Here is a 24,266-nt window from a genome sequence, read left to right on the forward strand (position 1 = left end):
CAACAGAGGCTGAGACGTCCTCCGGAGAGGAAATCTTCAAAATGCTCATGGCCTGCACTAACAGGTTGGGCAAACCCTCTGAGCGAAAGATCCGTGCTGCAGAGGGGTCATCCGCTCCATCCGAGCGGGAATCCGTCTCCTCCAAGGAATCCCCAAAGGACCGTTGGGAGAACTCATACGCTGCCCTCATCTACATCAGAGGAGACAGAGTCCTCTAGGGCCTGGAAGTCCACCAGAGGGCGTTTGCTTCCAGAGGCCTCAACCTCTTGATCAGAGGGGGGAGCCGGGGCAGCGTTTAGCATAAGAAAAGCCTGATGCAGCAGCCAAATGAACTCAGGGGAGAAACCCCCTAGACTGTGCACTTCTGCCGCCTGGGCCACAGCCCTAGACGCACCCTCAACCGGCGCTCACAAGAGCGGGGGAGAAACATGCTGCGCATCCAAAATGGCGTCCGGCGCGAAACTCCGAGAAGGAGCCGCGTGGAAAGAACGGCGCTTAACTTTCGCCGCTTTCTTGCCATCGCCCGAATCAAGGGCGACCATAGCATTAACGTCTTCCACCTCGAGGGCGGCCCAAGAAGAAGCCGTCCGAACAGAGTGGCCGGCCAAAATGGGGGGGGGGGGGGGGGGGGGGCGAGCAGCGGGGGATGGGCGCTTATGGCAGGAAAAAAACGCCACACCGGAGGAAGAACTGGGACACTGACCAGACTCCAAACTGACGCCCAAAAAAGAGCGAGTCAGGCTTTGAAATCCCCGCTAGACGCACACACGCGGTCCGGGGAGCGAATCTTCGCGCCCTTGCCCTCCGACGCCATAAGCCACGTGGAGACCGAACGGGAACCCCCTTCCCGCTATAAAAGGTAAAATTACCTGCTTCTCGCTCCGAGCTGTAACGAACTGGTGTCCCAGTGAGCAGCTGCAATAAACGCTGATATAAACGTTGAAATAAACGCCCTTAAAGGACGTTCAACATTTTTTTTTTTGTTGTTGTTTTAATAGAGCCAGCGGGAGGGGGGAGAAAAGGAGGTACCTGGCACCACCAGGTTTGCACTTGCTCAAGAAGAGCCCTCAATCCCAGGTACTCAACAAAACCTAAGAATTAGGCTTGGAGACCTAGCCAGAGCTGCTGCTATGTGTGACCACCACCTGCTGAGACAGAGAACATACTGAGGAGTTTCCGGCAGCACATGACCACATATAGGGAGGCAAAAGGATTGCTCTCTATCTCCACCTGCTGGTAGATGGACACAACCCACCAGTCTATGGATTGATCGGCATGATGATATGGAATTCCTCTCTCCCCTACCCCCATTCATCCATCCATGTCCAGCAATTCTCCTCTCTCTTCTGCCCTCCCCTCCATCCATCCATGTCCAGCAACTCTCCACGCTCCCCTGCCCTCTCCTCCAACCATCTCCTGCAAATTTTCTCTCTCCCCTGTCCCTCCATCCATGTCCAGCAATTGTCCTCTCTCCCCTGCCCTCCCCTCCTGTCCTGCAATCTCTTCTCTCCCCCTGCCCTCCCATCCATGTCCAGCAATTCTCTCTCCCCTGCCCTCCCCTCCATCCATCCATGGCCAGCAATTCTCCTCTCTCCCCCTGCTCTTCCCTCCTCTCTAGCGATCGGTTCTCTCCCCCTGCCCTCCCCTCCATGTCCAGTGATCTGTTCTCTCCTCCTGCCCTGCCCTCCCATCCATGTCCAGCGATTCTCCCTGCCCTCCCTCAGCTCCCCGACAGCCCTCCTCTCCCCCCACTAGTTTAACCCTTTTACTCTCCGTGGCAGAGACGTCAGTGAAGAAAAAGACACTGCAGGCTTGCCTCCAGCTTCTCCCTTCCCTCTTCATACAGTGTTCCGCCCTCGCGAAAACAGGAAATGCATCATCGCAGAAGGTGGGACACTATGTGAAGAGGAAAGAGAGAAGGTGGAGCTGGAGGCAAGCCCGCAGTGCCTTCTTCATCACTGCCATCACTGCCATCACTGCCACGGAAAGTAAAAGGGTTAAAACACACGCATGGGGGGGGGGGGGGGGAGGGGAGGAGGAGGGCTGCCGGTCGGGGAGCTGAGAGCGGGGCAGCGTTTGTGGGGGCAGCAGCCAGGAGAAGGTCACAGTTGGCTGGAGAGGCTTAACCTCCCGAAGCCTCTTATACGGGGCGCCTATGGAAATGGCCCCGAGTACCTGAAGAATAGGATGATCTTCTACACACCTCCAAGGACACTAAGGTCCTCTCAAGGACTATCACTAACCAAACCCTCTCTAAAAGACATTACACGGTGTGATACCTGCAAGCGAGCCTTCTCCAGAGTAGCCCCCAAACTCTGGAATGCACTGCCTGAAAGGCTCCACGTCATACAAGACTATCTCTACTTCAGGAAGTAGGTGAAAGCTTGGCTCTTCAACCAAGCCTTTAATGGAAGACGTAACTAACTTGTTAGTCTCACTCACACACACAAGGAATGACTTGGGCTGCACACACTGCAGCGGGACATGTTTATCCACTCCTACCCTGAGATAATAATTAATCATCTCTCTGACCTCATGTGCACCTTTCTTTAAATTAATCACTTTATTTTCTAACTCATCTTACTCTCTTTTCTATATATTCCATCTTTGTTTATACCCTACAATGTCTATTGCAATGTTTTATTGCATATTGTGTTGACATTGTAAGTATTCTATGTCATTGTTATTTGAATATTTTTACTGCTGTAACTGTCTATTGCTCATGTTTGATTTATTCTTATTGAAGACCACCTTGAGTGAATTTATTCAAAAGGCAGTAAATAAATCCTAATAAATAAATAAAATACGCCTTGTATGTGCACACATTTGCACATATATTAACATTTTAAACATTTACATGTGTAACTGGTGTGTAATTGTTAGGGCCCAATTTATAAAATTAACCCCTATATTCAAGTATAGCGGATTTATGTAACACAACAACCTCACTATTTTATTACATCTCTTAAATCTTTCACTTCTGTATTGTACAAAAAGAAAAGGCCAGTTTGTTGTGAGACTCATCGCTTCAAACAATTATTTTATAGCCAAAAGACAGTCTTTTCCTTGGAGACAACACCTCACACCAGTTCTATAAATTACATATGAATGCGTCTCCACATTTTTTTCAAAAATAGGGGGTCTTTTACTAAAGCTTAGCTCGAGTTATCTGCAGCAGGGCCCATTTTATTTAGTAAAAGACCCCCATAGATTTTCCAAGTAAGAACTGCAAGTTTTTAAATCCCCTCCTCATTATTTTGACACCTGAAATTTATTCCGTAGTGTATACTGCCGAATCTATAGATGCTGCAATCTAAAAAATATAACCAAAAATATGAAGGGTTTAACATTTTTTCAACGTGATAATTCCTTGAGTTTAGACATTTAAAATCAAGAGCCTTAACAGTATCAACCTATTTCCCTTCGCTGTATCTGTTACTTTTAAAAAATCACAGGGTCTGTTACTCAGTTGGCGGCAGTTATTCCTGGATATTCAAAGCTGGGATCTGTGGAGGCTTTGGGATTGGCTATCCGGTTATTTTTAAGCTGGATAACACATAGCCAGCCGCTTTTCAGCACTTAAGTGGCTATGGGCTTTTATGTGGTCCCATTTATGCACTAAACCTGGCCGCTTAAGGGCTGAATATCGGGACTTAGGTGGCCTAGTGCTGACTCTGCCCTCGGAACGCCCCCAACATAGCCACCATTGAGTTAGGCGCTAACTGCAAATTTCAATGGCACTTAGCCAATTAAGTGCTGCTGAAAATTAGCAGCTAGCCCCGACAAAGCAATTTAACTGGTCAACAGCTGGCAAAATCACTTTGAATATCGGCCCCAGTGTATCATTAAGTATAAACCATGGACGACTCTTTGGAGATGCCCTTGATGTAGGCCTTACCGTTTCATGTGTGTAGTTGTTTGTGTAGAGTGTTTGCCCATCTTTGACCTGGGAAGTCCAGCCCAGTGGTTGCCAGGAATTGCCGTGGTATGTTGGGGAGGTCTCCGGCTGAACATCAGGATAATCAAATGAAGTGTGCGGTGCAAGAGGAGAGTAATCTTCTCTGGGGTAGCACTCCAGCTCATCTGGGGAAAGCTCAGGGTAATCTGTCTCTGGAGTGGGTGGCTGGAAACATGAGGAAATAACATGATCACTACATAAGGCCTGGCCTGTCAGTTCTCCTTTCAAATATTACTCTCATGGGGAGGGAAATTCAGCCCAGCATGATTATGTATATTTTAAGCAGCAGATACTTCACAGAATGGAGTGGATGGGCTTGGTGAATGAGCACAGGGATACAAAGCCTGAAGATTCTAGGACTGGATCAGTCATAGGTATACCAAGTTTGTGACCTCTAGAACCTAGTGGCTCAGAGATACAGAGCCATAAAACCAGTCTATGTTTCATAGTACCTCCTGGCCACTGGTTGCTCACAAGGAATGGCCATGCCTTGCCCAGGAATCTTCACCCCCATCTGTCCCACTCACAAACCTATATCAAAATTATGGATTCAACCTCGGTTTCTTCTACTTAAGCTAAAACCATGATCACTGTAGAAGATAACAACACCCTTACAGAGTCTACTTCAAACATGTAGCAATCTGCCCAAGAAATCATCACTTTTTATAGCTATGGAATACAGCAAATGCCCTTCACTTCACTAAGCAGCAAAGCAGAATAAGCCAACAGCATGCATCACGTACCCTCTGGTCCATCGAACTGCACTGAGAAAGCCCAGGTTTCATTTCTTGTTGACTGAGCTCTTCTTCCAGCTCAGGAGCTTCCCACGAGGTCTCCCCTGTCTCTGAATTGTAGAAGAAGAACTGTCCACTGACTTCATCGAAGTGTTTTTCCCAATCTGTGTCTCTGGGGCTTGGGGAGTAGGCTAAGAGAGGGCTGCCTGGGGGTTCAGATTTATCTTCCACCTGGTCAAAAGGCGAATCCCAGGTGGTCTGTCTGGTCAAGCTGTTGTAGTAGTAGACTTTCCCTGTGCCGAGGTCAGTGTGAGTTTCCCATTCTTCGAGGGTACTGCTGGAGCTATGTGGGCGAGAGGAGGGGGCACTGAGCTCAGCTTCCCTGCGTAACACCTCTACATTCTCATAGATTGAAGAACCCGCTTCTTTCTTCTCTTTTGCCTGGAGAAAAAGAATTGAAATGAAGAATAGTGAGTGATAAGAAACACAGAAGCTGTTAGTACATATGGACTGTTTGATTTACTTGGCCTGTCTATTAGAACCTGCCTTCTGTGCTACCACAGATTTCACTCATTCTGCGCTCTTCTGGGCTTCTCACTCACCCTCCTCCCTGTTCCCCCACTGCACCATAGGGGCCTTATAGGTCCATAACACGTGCACTTGAATTTTGTTGCAGTTGTGTAGAGGAGTGTGGTAGCCGTGTTACTCCACTCTTAAGGTTATCAATAGAAATCAAACAAAATAAAACATGGAAAAGAAAATAAGATGATACCTTTTTTATTGGACATAACTTAATACATTTCTTGATTAGCTTTCGAAGGTTGCCCTTCTTCCTCAGATCAGAAATAAGCAAATGTGCTAGCTGACAGTGTATATAAGTGAAAACATTCAAGCATTACTATGACAGTCTGACAGGGTGGGAGGAGGGGGGTGGGTAGGAAGTATGCATGGGGACATCAAAGCATATCATTGATATTCTAACAGGGTGGGTGTGGATAGGTGAGGGGAGGGTGATCAACAGAGACATACAGCTTTATGGTTTATAATGGGCTAGGAACCCCAGATCCTTGTTAAGTCCTTTCTGTTGGGTGTTAAAATATTCAATCATTCTGACTTCAAAGGTCTTACGTTCTTGTATGGTTTTAAAGTTACCTTTGAGAATCACTATACAGCAACATTCCACATGCGGATGGCATAGCTGCATGTGGAAGACTCCTAAAAAAATCCACACTGGACCATCAATACTCACCAGAAACTATTACAAAATTAATCAAATTCATTTTAACTCACAACTACTTCCACTTTAACAATGATATCTATCTGCAAATAATGGGCACTGCGATGGGCACCAGGACAGCACCCCAATATGCCAACCTTTTTATGGCTGAGCTGGAAGAGACATTTCTGAATACACACCAGACCAAACCTCTAAAATACTATCGGTACATCGATGACATTTTTATGATTTGGACGGAGGGTGAAGAAACTCTGAAACAATTTTATTCTGCATTCAATACATACCATCCTACAATCAGATTCAAAATTGACTACTCCCCAGAAAAAGTCAATTTTTTGGACACCACGGTCTCAATCAGTGATGGCTGTATACAAACATCTATATACAAGAAACCCACAGACAGATGCAGCTACCTCCACAACTCCAGCTTCCATCCTTCACATACAAAAAGAGCCATCATTTACAGCCAAGCCACAAGATACCACCGTATCTGCTCTGACCCAGGGGACAGAGACAGACACCTTAAAACCCTGACTGAATCCTTCAAACAGAAGGGCTACAACCCCAAAATAATCTCTAAGAATATTGCCTCCTCCCTCAAAACACCCAGGGAGAATCTGCTACAGTACAAAAAGAAAAAATCCACAGACAGAATCCCGCTTGTAGTGACATACAATCCAGAGCTGGAAAAACTGAGGAAAATCATAAGAGATCTACAACCTATACTCCAGGAGGATGAATTACTGAAAGAGATATTCCCATCCCCACCAGTACTGGCCTTCCGACAGCCACCCAATTTAAAACACAAGCTAATCAGAAGTAAACTTCCTTCATAGACTGAAAAGGAACAGAAGGGCACACTTCCCTGTAATTTATCCAGTTGCAAACTATGCCAAAATATTTCACAGGACCCCAAAGTCATCCACAAAGGAAAGATATTCAACATAAAGGGATCTTTCACTTGCTCATCTTCCAATGTGGTATATATCATTCAGTGTAAAAAATGTAACGAAGGATGCTATATTGGAGAAACAGGCCAGATGCTTAAGACAAGATTCAATTTACATAGACATCATATGAACAATACTGGTGCCAGCAGGGTTCCCACGCCTGTTGGTCAACATTTTACAGGACCAGGACACTGTACCACTGATTTCACAGTTGCAGTTGTGGAATCTACTTTCACTGCTGGGAAGTTCATCTCCATCTCACCAAATAAAATAAGTTTTCAGAATCCTCTTGACCATTTATCGCTTCAATTCCATATTGTGACCCTTTGCCCTTAAGTTTTTATATTATAGAAAAAAAGGCCAATGTATAGTATTTTAGTGAAGACGCCAGATATTTCAATGTTTGTATTAGAGCTTCCCTATTTAAAAGTCCCTAATGTAGCAAACTTTTTCCCTTTTTGTTTCCCTAAAGTGTACTGGGTCAATATTCAAAAGCACTTACCTGAATAACATCACCTCTAGTGCCTCTGAATGTCTTTACCAACCACCTGTGTCCTAAGTAGATAGTGCCGGGGCAGACAGCGAGTAGATTCGGGGCAGTCCTGAAACATCTGGATAGTGGCAATATTCCGTCTGCTATTTGGATAATTTATGATGTCATCTGGCACCTGCCACTATTTGATATTTTTTCACTGCTGACCATGACAGCTGAATTGTCCCACACGGCTTTAGCTCCTTCAGCATTTCTGAGTGTAGAGCCAAGGCCGTGTACCTTTTATTGAGTCATTTTTGAGTTTTGTTTCAGATTCACACATTCCATGCCCATAACTGTGAATTTAATTTAAAAATAAAGCATTCTGTAAGTCAGAAGTCTTTATTATATCCCCTTCTCTAAAGCCCAAGATGGTCACATGCAATGTTCTAAGTTGAGTAGGAGTCTTTCAACCATATTCCTGCCTGTGGTAGGTGGTGCTTCAATATTTTGTTTTCAATTGCTAGGGACAGGCAGGTTCTCTGAAGTCCTGCAAAGCTGGTCTGCCCCTCGCTACTGAAAATGTGATTCTGAAACAGCACCCCCCACTGGCAGGACTGTAGGTGGAAGACTCCTACTTAGGAAGAACATTGGTCACAAGGCATCAGACAATGATCCAGTCCCCTTCAGCATGTTCCAATCATCTTCAAAATCTTTTCAGGCATGACATCTCCTCTTCCTTTCCTCCTCTTCAAATTCTGTTGGACATATTCTCTCTCGTTTAATTTAGTTTATTTAACAGTGTGCTATACCACCTTTTTATCATTCAAAACAAAGGTGAGATTTATAAATTAGCTTTTATTGTTATGATGTGGTTAGGACAAAGATAGTTTCCTATAATGTTTGAGGGTAGTTCTGAAAGGTAGGACTATAAATCATGTGGTTATCTGAAGAGATTTACTCGGGTAGATTTGTATAGGTAGGATGTTGATAGAGGTAGGACGATATTTTATGTGATTATCTGACGAATTTTGATCAGGTAGATTTGTTCGAGGTGAGATGTCGCTCGCTTGTGTTAGCTATAGAATTTTCTGAAGAGGTAGGTCTTCATTTCTTTCCTGAACCAAAGATAGTTAGTGATGCTTCGTCCTAACTTTATCCAGTTTCTTATCTGGTTAGCAGTTTGAATATGGCCACCACCCAGATGACATCTGGCTCCACCCAAGATCAACACATGGACTATGCTGGCACTGTCCAGATTGCGCTGAGGCAGAGGACATATTCAGTGGTACTATCTGGCCAGTGAAGTTAAATATTCCTCACCAGCACTTAACCAGTAAGCAGTAAGCTAGCCAAATAAGTACCTTTAAATATCAGCCCCAAAATGATTTACAAGAAATATTTTTAAAATGGTAAGTAGTACTTCTAGAACACTAGGATAAGTAGTAGCTCTATCACATTATTATAAGTAGTAGTTCTAGAAAACTAAGGTAAATTGTTCTAGCACATCTAAGTAGTAGCTCTAGAACACTAGGGTAAGCAGTAGTTCTAGAACACTAGGGTGGGTATAAGTTCTAGAACACTAGGGTGAGCAGAAGTTCTAGAACAATAGGGTGCCTAGTAGTTATAGAATACTAGAGTAAGTAGTAGTTCTACCACACTAGGATAAGTAGTAGTTCTACAACACTAGTAGTTCCAGAAGACTAAAATTAGTAGTTCTAGAACACTAGTGTATGTAGTAGTTCTAGAACACTATGGTTTGTAGTAGTTCTACAACAGTAGCAGTGAAGTAATAGTTCTAAAACACTAGTAGTTCTATATCACTAGGGTAAGTAGTAGTTCTAGAACAGTATTAGTAGCGCTAGACCACTATGGTACATACCCGTACTAGATCACTGGTAGTTGTAGAACACTAGTAGTTCTAGATTAATAGGATAGGTAGTAGTTCTAGAACACTGGTAAGTTCTAGAACGCTAGGCTATGTAGTTCTAGACCAGTAATAGTTCTATAACAGTAGTTCTAGAACACTAGTAGTTCTACAACACTAGGGTACATAGTAGTTTTGGAACAGCAGTGTAGTAGTAGTTCTACAACACTAGGGTAAGTAGTAGTTCTATAACAGTAGCTCAAGAACATTAGAGCACCTTGTAGCTCTAGAACACTATTAGTTCTAGGACAGTAGCAGTGCAGTAGTAGTTCTAAACCACTAGTAGTTCAGAACACTAGGGTAAACAGTAGTTCTAAAACACCGGTAGTTCTAGTACAGTAGTAGTAGTTCAAGAACACTATGATACATAGCAGTTCCAGAACAGTAGCAATTAAGTAGTTCTATATTTCTAGAACAGTAGTAGTTCTGGAACACCATGGTATGTAGTTCTATAACAGTAGTTCTAGAACACTAGCGTACATAGTACTTCTAGAACACTAGCAGTTCTACAACACTAGTTCTAAAATGCTAGTAGTTGTAGAACACAAGGGTAAGTGTTAATTGTGGAACACTAGAGTAAGTAGTAGTTCTAGAACAGTAGCAGTGAATTAGTTGTTCTAGAACACTAATAGTTCTGGAACACTAGGGTAAGTGGTAGTTCTAAAACACCACTTGTAATTCCAGAAGACTATTAAGTAGTAGCTCTAGACCAATAGTAGTAGTTCTAGAACACACTAGTTCTAAAATGCTAGTAGTTGTAGAACACTAGGGTAAGTGTTAATTATGGAACACTAGAGTAAGTAGTAGTTCTAGAACAGTAGCAGTGAATTAGTTGTTCTAGATCACTCATAGTTCTAGAACACTAGGGTAAGTAGTAGTTCTAAAACGCCACTTGTAATTCCAGAAGACTAATAAATAGTAGCTCTAGACCAATAGTAGTAGTTCTAGTAGTCTAACACACTATGGTATGCAGTAGTTCTAGAACAGTAGTAGTTCTAGATGACTAGTAAGTAGTAGTACTAAAACACTAGTTGTTCTAGAGCACTAGGGTAAATAGTAGTGGTAGAACACTAGAGTATTAGTTCTAAAACACTAATAGCTCAGAACACTAATAGTTCTAGAACACTAGGGTACATTGCAGTTCTAGGACACTAATACTTTTAGAACACTAGGGTAAGTAGTAGCTCTAGAACACTATAGTACATAGTTCTAGAACACTATGGTACAGGACAGTAGCAGTGAAGTAGTAGTTCTAAAATACTAGTAGTCTAGAATACTGGGTATGTAATTCTAGACCAGTAGTAGTGCTATAGCAGTAGTTCTAGAACACTAGTACTAGGACAGTAGCAGTGAAGTAGTAGTTCTAAAACACTAGTAGTGCTGGTACATAGTAGTTCTAGAACAATAGTAGTTCTAGATGACTAGGATAAGTAGTTCTGAAACACCAGTAGTTCTAGAACATAAGGATAGGTAGTAGTTATAGAACACTAGTAGTTCTACAACACTAGAGTAGTAGTTCTAGAACACTAGGGTACATAGCAGTTCTAGAACACTAATAGTCCTAGATCAGTAGTAGTTCTATGACAGTACTTGTACAACACTAGGGTAAGTAGTAGTTCTAGAATACTTGTAGTTCCAGAAGACTAGCATAAGTAGTAGTTCTAGAACAGTAGCAGTGAATTAGTTGTTCTAGAACAGTATTAGTTCTGGAACACTACTGTAAGTAGAAGTTCTAGAACAGTATAGTATGTAGTTTTAGAACAGTAGCAGTGAATTAGTTGTTCTAGAACAGTATTAGTTCTGGAACACTACGGTAAGTAGAAGTTCTAGAACAGTATAGTATGTAGTTTTAGAACAGTAGTAGTTCTAGATGAATAGGATAAGGTAAAATTATGTATAATCATACCTGATAATTTTCTTTCCATTAATCATAGCTGATCAATCCATAGACTGGTGGGTTGTGTCCATCTACCAGCAGGTGGAGATAGAGAGCAAACTTTTGCCTCCCTATATGTGGTCATGTGCTGCCGGAAACTCCTCAGTATGTCGATATCAAAGCTCCATCCGCAGGACTCAGCACTTAGAGAATTACACCCACGAAGGGACACTCTGCCCAGCTCACCACCGCCGAAACGGGGGAGGGGAATTAACCCAGCTCATCCCCACACAAGTGGGGGAGGGGAATCCGTCCAGCTCATCCCCGCGGAGCGGGGGAGGGACACCACACCCGCCGATGCGGGGGGATCTGGCTTATCCTGCAACCGCAACCGCGGGAGGAGCTGACTGACCCTAACACCGCCGAAGCGGGAGGGGTACAAAGCTGCCCTACAGCCGCACGAAGCGGGAGGGAGTGCCGGCAGAATTTATGTCTCAATCCAGCCCCGTAAAACGGAGGGGAGAGGAATGCAGCAGCTCACTGTAACACAAAGTCGTCTCAACTCTTGAAGAATCCAAGTGAAAGAAGAACTTGAACACGAAGTCCTCCTGAAGTAACTGAAGGCTAAACTTGAACCTAAAATTCAACCAGAATATAAACAGTACAGATATCTGGGAGGGGCTATGGATTGATCAGCTATGATTAATGGAAAGAAAATTATCAGGTATGATTATACATAATTTTACCTTCCATATCATCAAGCTGATCAATCCATAGACTGGTGGGATGTACCGAAGCAGTACTCACCCAGGGCGGGACATAGAAATCCCTGACCTCAACACTGAAGCTCCAAACCGGGCCTCCGCCCGTGCAGCCACAGTCAAACGGTAATGCTTGGAGAATGTATGAGCCGAAGCCCACGTTGCCGCCTTGCATATCTCTTCCAAGGAGACGGATCCGGCCTCTGCCATCGAGGCCGCCTGAGCTCTCGTGGAGTGAGCCTTCAGCTGGATAGGCGGCACCTTCCCCGCGGCCACATAAGCCGCTGCAATGGCTTCCTGGACCCATCTTGCCACTGTAGGCTTAGCAGCCTGCAGACCCTTACGAGGACCTGCAAACAGGACAAACAGATGATCCGATTTCCGGAAATCATTGGTCACTTCCAAGTAACTGATGATGACTCGTCTCACATCCAGATATTCAAGAGCGGAGTACTCCTCTGGGTAGTCCTCCCTACGAAAGGAAGGGAGACAGAGCTGCTGATTCACATGGAAGCGAGAACCAATCTTGGGCAGGAAGGAAGGCACTGTGCGAATAGTCACTCCTGCCTCAGTGCACTGCAGAAAAGGCTCTCGACATGAGAGCGCCTGGAGCTCGGAAACTCTTCTGTCTGAAGTGATAGCCACCAAAAAGACTGCTTTCAACGTCAGGTCTTTCAGAGATGCCCTCGACAAGGGTTCCAAAGGCGGCTTCTGCAATGCTCTTAGCACCAGGTTGAGATTCCACGCAGGCACCACTGAGTGCAGAGGAGGGCGCAGGTGATTAACTCCCTTGAGAAAGCGCACCACATCTGGCTGCGAAGCCAGGGAAGCACCCTTCAGGCGGCCCCTGAAGCAAGCCAGAGCCGCTACCTGGACTTTAAGGGAACTGAGCGACAGGCCTTTCTCCAGACCTTCTTGCAGGAACGCCAACACTGAAGAAATTGGAGCAGTGAAGGGAGAAAGTGAGCCTGCTTCACACCATGCTGCAAAGATACGCCAAACCCTGGCGTAAGCAGTAGAAGTAGAGCGCTTCCTCGCTCTCAGCATAGTGGCGATGACCTTGTCTGAGAAGCCCTTCTTCCTCAGACGCTGCCGCTCAATAGCCAGGCCGTAAGACCAAAGGGAGAGGGATCCTCCATCACCACGGGACCCTGATGTAACAGGCCCTGCTCCACTGACAGCCGCAGAGGATCGTCGACTGAGAGCCTGAACAAGTCCGCATACCAGGGACGTCTGGGCCAATCCGGACCCACCAGGATTACCCTGCCGGGATGCTTTGCCACCCGGTCTAGCACCCTGCCCAACATGAGCCAGGGCGGGAACACATAGAGGAGCTCTTGTGTTGGCCACTGTTGGAGAAGAGCATCTACTCCCAGGGATCGAGGGTCCCGTCCTCTGCTGAAAAAGCGCGGCACTTGGCCATTGGCCGATGACGCCATCAGATCTAGGCTCGGCTGGCCCCAGCGCTTCGTGATGTCCAAGAACGCCTGAGCAGATAGTTGCCACTCTCCGGGCTCCAAGGTATGGCGACTGAGAAAGTCCGCCTTGACATTCATGACTCCGGCAATGTGGGCCGCTGAAAGCTGCTCCAGGTTCGCTTCCGCCCACTGGCAAAGACTCATAGCCTCCTTGGCTAGAGGGGCGCTCTGGTACCTCCCTGGCGGTTGATATAGGCCACAGCCGTGGCATTGTCCGACAGGACCCGTACAGGCTTCAACATGAGTACCGGGATGAACTCCAATAACACCAAGCGAATGGCTCTGAGTTCCAGGAGGTTGATAGACCACTTGCCTCTGCAGGAGACTAGAGCCCCTGCGCTGTCCTTCCCAAGCAGTGGGCTCCCCAGCCCATCAAAGAGGCGTCTGTCGTGACGACAATCCACTCCGGGGTCACCAGAAGCAATCCTGCAGACAACTTGTCTGTCTGCGTCCACCAGCTCAGCGCCTTGCGCACTGCTGGGTCCACGGGAAGGCGCACAGCATAATCCTCCGACATCGGAGTCCAGCGCAGCAGCAGAGATAGCTGTAGTGGTCTCATATGAGCCCTGGCCCAGGGCACTACTTCCATCGTGGCCGTCATAGAGCCCAACAGCTGCACGTAGTCCCAAGCCCGAATAGGAGAGGCTACTAGGAACTAGTCCACCTGAGCCTGAAGCTTGACAATCCGATTGTCTGGCAGGAACACTCTGCCCACTTGGGTGTCGAATCGAACTCCCAGATACACCAGGGACTGAGTCGGGCGCAGCTGGCTCTTCTTCCAGTTGATGATCCATCCCAGGGAGCTCAAAAGAGCAACTACCCGGTCCATAGCTTTGCCGCACTCTGCATAAGAGGGGGCTCGGATCAACCAGTCGTCCAGATAAGGATGGACTTGTACTCCTTCCTTTAGCAGGAAGGCCGCTATGACCCCCATTACTTTGGAAAAGGTCCGCGGAGCAGTAGCCAACCCGAAAGGGAGGGCTCTGAACTGGAAGTGTCATCTCAGGACTGTAAAACGCAGAAAGCGTTGGAGAGGAGGCCAGATGGGAATATGCAGGTACGCTTCCTTGATGTCCAAGGAAGCCAAGAACTCTCCTGCCTTCACTGCCGCTATAACAGAGCGGAGAGTCTCCATGCGAAAGTGCCTCACTTTCCAGGCCCGATTGACCCCTTTGAGGTCGAGGATAGGCCGGACAGAACCTCCTTTCTTTGGAACCACAAAGTAAATGGAGTAACGTCCATTGCCAATCTGATTTTTTGGCACCGGAACGACCGCACCCAGGCGGATCAGGTTGTCCAAGGTCTGCTGCACTACCACAGCTTGACCGGAGACTTGCAGGGAGAGAGTACAAACCCGTCTCTTAAGGGTTGGCAGAACTCTAGCTTGTAGCCGTCTCTGATGACTTCCAGCACCCACGCGTCTGAAGTTATAGTGATCCACTCGCCCAGAAACGAGGACAGCCGTCCTCCAATCTGCACTGGGGCGTGGACCAAGGCCCCGTCATTGGGTACGAGACCCTGGGGGAGGACCGGAGGGAGCACCTCCGGGACGGCGGTCTCTGCGAAAGGAATGCTGCTTGGGGGAGAAATTCCTCTTGAAGGAAGAGGGGGCAGAGGAACCCGACTTGCCCGGGCGGTATGGAGGTATCGGGACGAGTACTAACCCGAGCCCTGACCTCTGGTAATTTCTTGCCGTTAGACGTGCCGAGATCGGTCACGATTTTGTCCAGCTCGACCCCAAAGAGCAGCTTGCCTTTAAAAGGCAATCTAGCCAGGCGGGATTTAGAGGCGTGGTCAGCAGACCAATGTTTCAGCCAAAGCCACCGCCGCGCAGAGACTGTCTGAGCCATGCCTTTAGCTGAGGCTCTCCAGACATCATACAGCAAGTCTGCCAAATAGGCTAAGCCCGATTCCAGGGCCGGCCAATCAGCCCTCAAGGAATGATCCGAGGGGGAAGCCCGCTGCACCATAGTCCGGCACGCCCTGGCCACATAGGAGCCGCAAACTGAGGCCTGCAAACTTAAAGCAGCTGCCTCCAAGGACGACCTTAAGGCCGCCTCCAATCTTCTGTCTTGGGCGTCCTTTAGGGCCGTGCCACCTTCCACCGGCAACGCCGTTTTCTTAGTCACCGCAGTGATTAAAGAATCCACGGTAGGCCACAGATAGGCCTCACGTTCACTCACAGCCAAAGGATAGAGGCGGGACATAGCCCTAGCCACTTTAAGGCTCGTTTCCGGGACATCCCATTGAGCCGCAATTAAGGTGTGCATGGCATCATGCACGTGGAAGGTTCTAGGCGGGCGCTTCGTCCACAGCATAATGGCAGAGCCAACAGGGGCTGAGGGAGAGACGTCCTCCGGAGAGGAAATCTTCAAAGTGTCCATGGCCTGTAACAACAGGTTGGGCAAATCCTCTGGGCTAAAAAGCCGCGCTGCAGAGGGGTCATCCGCTCCATCCGAGCGGGGATCTATCTCCTCCAAGGAATCCGCAAAGGATCGTTGGGAGACCTCAGACACGCTGCCCTCATCTACATTGGAGGAGACAAAAGTCCTCCAAGGCCTGGAAATCAACCCGAGGGCGTTTACCTCTGGGAACCTCAACCTCTTTATCAGAAGAGGGAGCAGGGGCAGCGTTTTGCATGAGGAAAGCCTGATGCAGCAGCAAAACAAACTCGGGGGAGAAACCCCCCAGACTGTGCACTTCCGCAGCCTGGGCAACAGCCCTAGACGCACTCTCAACCGGCGCTCGCAATAGCGGGGGAGAGACATGCTGCGCATCCAAAATGGCGTCCGGCGCGAAACTCCGTGAAGGAGCCGCGCGGGAAGAACGGCGCTTAACTTTAGCCGCTTTTGTGCCGTCGCCCAAATTAAGGGCGTTCATGGCATTAATGTCTCCAACCTCAAGGGCGGCCCACGAAGAAGCCGTCCGAGCCGCGTGGCCGGCCAAGATGGCGGAGGCGAGGAGCGGGGGATGGGCGTTTATGGCGGGAAAAAAACGCCACGCCGGAGGAACGACCGGGACATTCATCGGTCACTAAACTATCACCCATCAAGGGCGAATCAGGTTGTAAAACCCCCGCATCCCCTCTAGAAGCGCTCCAGCGATCTGGGGAGCGACCCTTTGCGCCCTCGCCCTCCGACGCCATTGCCACGAGGAGAAGAATCGGGGAACCCCCTGCCCGCTATAAAAAGGTAAAATTACCTGCTTGCCGCTCCGAGCTGTAACGAACTGGTGTCCCAGTGAGTAGCTGCAATGAACGTTTAAAGAAACGTCGAATTAAACGCCTTTAAAGACGTTTAAAAATTTTTTTTTTTTTTTTTTTTGTAAACGGAGCCAGCGGGAGGGGGGAGAAAAGGAGGGACCTGGCACCACCAGGTTTGCACTTGCTCAAAAGAGCCCTCAACCCCAGGCCTCAACAAAACCTAAGGATTAGGCTTGGAGGCCTAGCCAGAGCTGCTGCTGTGTGTGACCACCACCTGCTGAGATAGAGAACATACTGAGGAGTTTCCGGCAGCACATGACCACATATAGGGAGGCAAAAGTTTGCTCTCTATCTCCACCTGCTGGTAGATGGACACAACCCACCAGTCTATGGATTGATCAGCTTGATGATATGGAAGTAGTAGTTCTAAAACACTAGTTCTAGAACACTAGGGTAAATAGTGTTCTACAACTACTAGAGTATTAGTCCTAGAACACTGGTTGTTCCAGATGACTAGGTACATAGTTCTAGAACACTATGGTATGTAGTAGTTCTAGAACACTAGAAAAATGTTGAAAGCTCACCTCTTTAAGCAAACCTACTCCAATGTCCCAACCTAATCTTACCAACCTCCACTTCCAATTCTGTTCTGACTTAGATGCCAACCTCATCACTGGTTTTACTTATCCCTCCTCCCCATTCCCCCTCTATGCATCCCATCCTTCTCTTCTCCATCTCCCCTTTATTATATCCTTCCTTACCCCTTTTCTTCCAACTTATATTATCCTATCCTGTCTACCCTATTTTATCCTAATCACACATTATCAAACTCATCATACATTATTCAAGCTCAACTTCATAATGTTTCACTACCGTTTTGAAATTTCTGTTATAAGACTTTGTATTTCGAATTACTATGTATGTCGCATTGAGCCTGCATTGTGTGGGAAAGTGCGGGGTACAAATGTAATAAAAAATATATATATAGTTCAAGACCAGTAGTAGTTCTATAACAGTAGTTCTAGAACACTTGTAATTCCAGAAGACTAGGATAAGTAGTACTTCTAGAACACTAGAGCACATAGTTCTAGAACACTATGGTAATCAGTAGTTCTAGAACACTAGTATTTCTAGAATGACAGTAGTGGCTCTAGAACACTAGGGTACACAGTAGTTCTGGAACACTATGGTTTGTAGTAGTTCTAGAACACTAAAGTAGAAGTTCTAAAACACCAGTAGTTCTAGAACATTAGTAGTCTAAAACACTATGGTATGCAGTAGTTCTAGATGACTAGGGTAAGTAGTATTTCTAAAACACTAGTTGCTCTAAAACACTAGGGTAAATAGTTGTAGAACACTAGAATATTAGTTTTAGAACACTAATAGTTCAGAACACTAATAGTTCTAGAACACTAGGATAAATAGTAGTAATAGAACACTATCGTACATAGTAGTTCTAGAACATTATGGTACGTAGTAGTTCTACAGCACTAATAGCTCTAGAACTATAGGGTAACTAGTAGTTGTAGATCACTAGGGTAAGTAACAGTTGTAAAATACTAGGGTAAGTTACTACTAAAACACTAGGATAAGTATTAGTAATAGAACACTATGGTACGTAGTAGTTCTAGAACACTAGGGCAAATAGTAGTTCTAGTATATTAGTGTAAATATTTCTAGAACACAGAAGTTGTAGGAAACAAAATACAAAAAAATAATTATAGAACACACAAAAAAAAAATATATAAAAAAAAAACCCAATCAAAATAGCAACAGAAGGAAGACCCAAAGATCATCTTGCACAATGGACATCAGAAAGTCAGGGATGGGGAGCACAAAGGAGCTTGTGTTTCTGGCCCTCCAGCAGCTCGGTCAAAATCCAAAATCATGACCAGGAGAAATCCTCAGTAGAAAAAAAAATGGTCCAACGTTCAAAAGGTTCATGTTCCTAATTTTCAAAGGAATGGTCTTAAACTGGTCTCTTTGAAAATTTTGTAGGGCAGAGCGCCTAAATGTATGCCCTAAATTTCACTAAACTCCTACATTTAGGAGCAAAAAAGTAGGTGTGACAGGCAAATTTAGGGCAGGAAAACTTTGGCGCTTGGAACTGATTTTCAGCACTACATTCACAAATTGAGCTATAAATCTAGGCAAATGCTTGCATTTAAAGGCCAGAAAAGAAAGTAGTGTAGCCAACACAGGTCTTCCAAAGGAAAACAGGGCAACGATTTGGTAAAAGAAGACTACTTTATTCCTGGTAGGACCTGATACGGCACCATGTTTCGGCCAAGTGTCAGACTGGACGTCTTGAACTCCCCTCCCCCTTTCCTGAAAGCAGCTGACGGTCTTGTGAGTCGTGCTCTAATCTCTGCCGTTCTGTTATGTTCCACTCTTCTCGCCCTCAGCCAGAGCCAAGGCAGGCTGTGGCTGAGGGCAAGAAGAGCAGAATGTAACAGAAGAGGGAGTGGAGCAGGATCTCGGGAAATGATGTTGAAATCCTCAGCAACAGAATATCATGGTACAATCACATCTTGAGTGCTGTCTGCAGTTCCAGTTGCCCATCTCAGAAAAATAAAACCCCTAATAAATAAAAGGTAACAGCAGAACTAGAAAAGCTGCAATCCAAATGAGAAAGAGGGTAGAACAGCTCCCTTCTGAAGAACGGCTAAACAGATTAGGGTTCTTCAGCTTGGAAAGGGGATACGAGAGAAGTTTCTGAAACCATAAGCGGAGTTGAACAGGTAAATAGGAAATAGTTTGTTACCCTTTCAAACAGTACTAGGATGGGGGAGGGGGTGCTGGATGGAAATAATGGGATTCATAGCCAGAGCAAGCATTCAAGGCACCTAGTATTGTGGGCTTTAGCGGGAGTTTGGACGATTTGCTGGAGGAAAAGGTTCAAACGGTTGAGGCTCAGATTTATTTTAAGTTGGGGATTAGAACTTTTAAGATGCTGCAGGGTGGGGCAGGGCTCTGCCTTACTTGGCTACTGCAATGAATGTATTTTTAGGGGGTAAATCAGACCAGCTTTTATTGTCCTTTCCTTCAGTGAGGAAGGGTCAGGTTTTTGGAACTTAGGGCAAGTACTGATTTTTATGTTTTTTCGAAGGTTGCTTAAAACTTTTCTATTTAAGAAATATGTAGTGGGCTCTTGTAACTGAGTTGTGTGTATTGGGTTACATTGTGCCTATTTTTAAGTGTGTAATGTTGTTTGTAACGAATTGTATTATCTGAATGTCAGCAACACAGAATGGGTCAGTTTCTTGGTATCTGATAGGTATTTCTTACTGACCTGGACTGGCCACTGTTGGAATCAGGATACTGGACAACAGACTTTTAGTCTGACCTCACATGACACATTTTTATGCCCTTATTATACCAACAAATAAACAGCTCAAGATCTTTTTCCACCAGCTGCCACCCACTGCATCTGTGAAACAACCACATCAGCCAGCAGTACCTGAAATTACTTGTTCTGGAACTGATCAGAAAAGCAAAATGGGTTCTTGAGCTGCCTGTATCATCATTCTAAAACAGATCACGATGCTTATGAAATTTAATCTTAGAACCATACGGTTGGAGGAGACTGCAAGGGGTCAAAGCCTGCTTCCAGGCAGAATCTGCTGTATGCAGGGCCGGATTAAGTCCACATGGTGCCCCCTTAACCCTTCCATTGCTTAACTGACAAGACATTAAGACTCAATAAGTGCTGAGAAATATCATTATTGTATGAAACAAAATATCATATATATTTATAATGATTAGAAAACCATTTAAATTCATGTTGGATAGTGGGTGTGGCAGACGGCAGTGAAAGAGTTAAGGGCATGATAGCTAGGGGGAAAACTCTGTAGTGCCTAGGGTTACCATATTTTGTCCCCCAAAAAGGACACATGCCCCGCCCCACCCCTTTCACACCCTCGCTCCACCCCTGACACATTTTCCCCTCCCCCCTGTCACTCCCCCTCCGCATCACCCCCCTCCCCTTACCTTACTACTGCCCTGGTGGTCTAGTGACTCGTCTGCTTGAAATACCATTTCCGACCTCTTCTGCCTCCGGGGCTTTCCTGCCCGGAGCACTGCCTTGCATGCATCCTTACTGTTGGTGATCTCAGTGCTGATTCAAAATGGCTGCCAAGAGTTGAAGTCTCGCGAGGTCACTTCAACTCTCGGCAGCCATTTTGAATCGGTGCCGAGATCACGAACAGGAAGGATGCATGCAGGGCAGCGCTCCGGGCAGGAAAGAGGGGGCTCTTTCCTGCCCCAGAGGCAGAAGAGGTCGGAAATGGTATTCCAAGCAGACAAGTCGGAGAAACTTACTGACTTCACGGTAAACCTGGAGGATGTAATGGGGCAGTTCAGCAAACTGAAGAGTAGCAAATCTCCTGGACCGGATGGTATTCATCCTAGAGTACTGATAGAACTGAAAAATGAGCTTGCGGAGCTACTGCTAGTGATATGCAATTTATCCTTAAAATCGAGCGTGGTACCGGAAGATTGGAGGTTGGCCAATGTAACGCTGATTTTTAAAAAAGGTTCCAGGGGAGATCCGGGAAATTATAAACCGGCGAGTGTGACGTCGATGCCGGGGAAAATGGTAGAGGCTATTATTAAAAACAAAACTACAGAGCACATCCAAGGACATGGATTACTGAGACCAAATCAGCACGGCTTTAGTGTGGGGAAATCTTGCCTGACCAATTTACTTCAATTCTTTGAAGGAGTAAACAAACATGTGGACAAAGGGGAGCCGGTTGATATCGTGTATCTGGATTTTCAAAAGGCATTTGACAAGGTACCTCATGAAAGGCTACAGAGGAAATTGGAGGGTCATGGGATAGGAGGTAATGTCCTATTGTGGATTAAAAACTGGTTGAAGGATTGGAAACAGAGAGTGGGGTTAAATGGGCAGTATTCACAATGGAGAAGGGTAATTAGTGGGGTTCCTCAGGGGTCTGTACTAGGACCGCTGCTTTTAATATATTTTAATATATTAATATATTTATAAATGATTTAGAGATGGGAGTAACTAGTGAGGTAATTAAATTTGCTGATGACACAAAGTTATTCAAAGTCATTAACGCGCGACAGGATTGTGAAAAATTACATGAGGACCTTACGAGACTGGGAGACTGGGCGGCTAAATGGCAGATGACGTTTAATGTGAGCAAGTGCAAGGTGATGAATGTGGGAAAAAAGAACCCGAATTATAGCTACGTCATGCAAGGTTCCACGTTAGGAGTTTCGGACCAAGAAAGGGATCTGGGTGTCGTCGTTGATAATACACTGAAACCTTCTGTTCAGTGTGCTGCTGCGGCTAGGAAAGCGAATAAAATGTTAGGTATTATTAGGAAAGGTATGGAAAACAGGTGTGAAGATGTTATAATGCTGTTGAATCGCTCCATGGTGCGACCGCACCTTGAGTATTGTGTTCAATTCTGGTTGCCGCATCTCAAGAAAGATATAGTAGAATTGGAAAAGGTGCAGCGAAGGGCGACTAAAATGATAGCAGGGACGGGACGACTTCCCTATGATGCTGGGCTCGATGGACCCTTAGTTTTTTCCCAGTGTGGCATTACTTATGTACTTATGTACCAGGGCAGTAGTAAGTAAGGGGAGGGTAGGCTAGCAATCTGCCCGTTTGTCCGGATTTCTGGACAAACGGGCAGATTAGCAAAACCTGCCCGGTTGCCCAGACATGCCCTCAAAAAGAGGACATGTCCGGGTAAATCCAGACATATGGTAGCCCTAGTAGTGCCCCCCTTCCCTTGGTGCCCTAAACACCTGCTTATTTTGTTTAATGGTTAATCCAGGGCTGGTTGTGTCTCAGACAGATATGTGTCTAGTCAGCTATTAAAAATATTGAGGGCCCAATATTCAGCTGGCAGTGATCAGTGTTTTGCTGACGGTAGCCAATGTTATCCCTGAAAATTCAATGCTGGGTCATGTCTGGGTTCTGGAATTGATTTTCCCGGTATTGGAGCTAGCAAAAGCTACTGCTACTTCTACTAATCATTTCTATAGCGCTACTAGACGTATGCAGCGCTGAACACATTATATGCAGATACTTTTCTTTTGTCCCTCTTGGGTTCACAATCTAAGGGTTTTTTTTGTACCTGGGGCAGTTTCGTGATGAGCGCAAACAGGACATTTTCAGTGGTACTAGCTGGTTAAGGGCTTAACCAGGAGCCATTTCTGCCAGTTAAATTGCTTTTAATATCGAACCCTTAAAGACTATGAAACAGAGATCCAAAATAGTAACATAGTAGATGACGGCAGAAAAAGACCTGCGCGGTCCATCCAGTCTACCCAACAAGTTAAACTCACATGTGCTACTTTTTGTGTATACCTTACCTTGATTTGTACCTGTCCTTTTCCGGGCACAGACCATATAAGTCTGCCCAGCACTATCCCCGTCTCCAAACCACCAGCCCCGCCTCCCACCATCGGCTCTGGCACAGACCATATTAGTCTGCCCAGCACCATCTCCGTCTCCCGCCACCGGCTTTGCCACCCAATCTCGTCTAAGCTCCTTAGGATCCATTCCTTCTGAGCAGAAATCCTTTATGTTTATCCCACGCATGTTTGAATTCCGTTACCGTTTTTGTTTCCACCACCTCCCGCGGGAGGGCATTCCAAGCATCCACTACTTCCTGACATTTTTCTTGAGTCTGCCCCCCTTCAATCTCATTTCATGTCTTCTCGTTCTACTGCCTTCGCATCTCCGGAAAAGGTTCGTTTGCAGATTAATACCTTTCAAATATTTGAACGTCTGTATCATATCACCCCTGTTTCTCCTTTCCTCCAGAGTATACATGTTCAGGTCAGCAAGTCTCTCCTCATATGTCTTGTAACGCAAATCCCATATCATTCTCGTAGCTTTTCTTTGCACCGCTTCAATTCTTTTTACATTCTTAGCAAGATACGGCCTCCAAAACTGAACACACTACTCCAGGTGGGGCCTCACCAACGATTTATACAGGGGCATCAACACCCCCTTTCTTCTGCTGGTCACACCTCTCTCTATACAGCCTAACAACCTTCTAGTTAGGGCCACCGCCTTGTCACACTGTTTCGTCACCTTCAAATCCTCAGATACTATCACCCCAAGATCCCTCTCCCCATCCGTACCTATCAGACTCTCCCCGCCTAACACATACGTCTCCCGTGGATTTCTACTCCCTAAGTGCATCACTTTGCATTTCTTCGCATTGAATTTTAGTTGCCAAACCTTAAACCATTCTTCTAGCTTCCGTAGGTCCTTTTTCATGTTTTCCACTCCCTCCGGGGTGTCCACTCTGTTACAGATCTTAGTATCATCCGCAAATAGGCAAACTTTACCTTCTAACTCTTCAGCAATGTCACTCACAAATATATTGAACAGAATCGGCCCCAGCACCGATCCTTGAGGCACTCCACTACTCACCTTTTGCTCCTCCGAGCGAATTCCATTCACCACCACCCCCTCTGGCGTCTGTCCGTCAGCCAGTTCCTAATCCAGTTCACCACTTCGGGTCCTATCTTCAGCCCATCCAGTTTATTTAATAGCCTCCTGTGGGGAACCGTGTCAAAAGCTTTGCTGAAATCTAAGTAGATTACGTCCATAGCTCGTCCCTGATTCAATTCTCCTGTCACCCAATCAAAGAATTCAATGAGGTTCGTTTGGCACGA

At 46.0% G+C, this 24,266-nt stretch overlaps 1 protein-coding gene across 3 annotated transcripts in view; it reads right to left on the reverse strand.

Moving 5' to 3' along the window:
- ARHGAP27 (Rho GTPase activating protein 27) overlaps positions 1 to 24,266 on the reverse strand; it is a 258,259-nt gene that overhangs the window by 96,805 nt on the left and 137,188 nt on the right. For all 3 annotated transcript variants that reach the window (XM_030220824.1, XM_030220826.1, XM_030220825.1), the window contains 2 exons: positions 4,702 to 5,133; positions 3,899 to 4,123 (listed from right to left, as the gene is read on the reverse strand). In XM_030220824.1, the coding sequence (XP_030076684.1) occupies positions 3,899 to 4,123; positions 4,702 to 5,133 (657 nt within the window). The remainder of the gene's footprint in view (positions 1 to 3,898; positions 4,124 to 4,701; positions 5,134 to 24,266) is intronic.

The sequence above is a fragment of the Microcaecilia unicolor genome, chromosome 12, assembly GCF_901765095.1.
Source record: "Microcaecilia unicolor chromosome 12, aMicUni1.1, whole genome shotgun sequence".
Taxonomy (NCBI): Eukaryota; Metazoa; Chordata; class Amphibia; order Gymnophiona; family Siphonopidae; genus Microcaecilia; species Microcaecilia unicolor.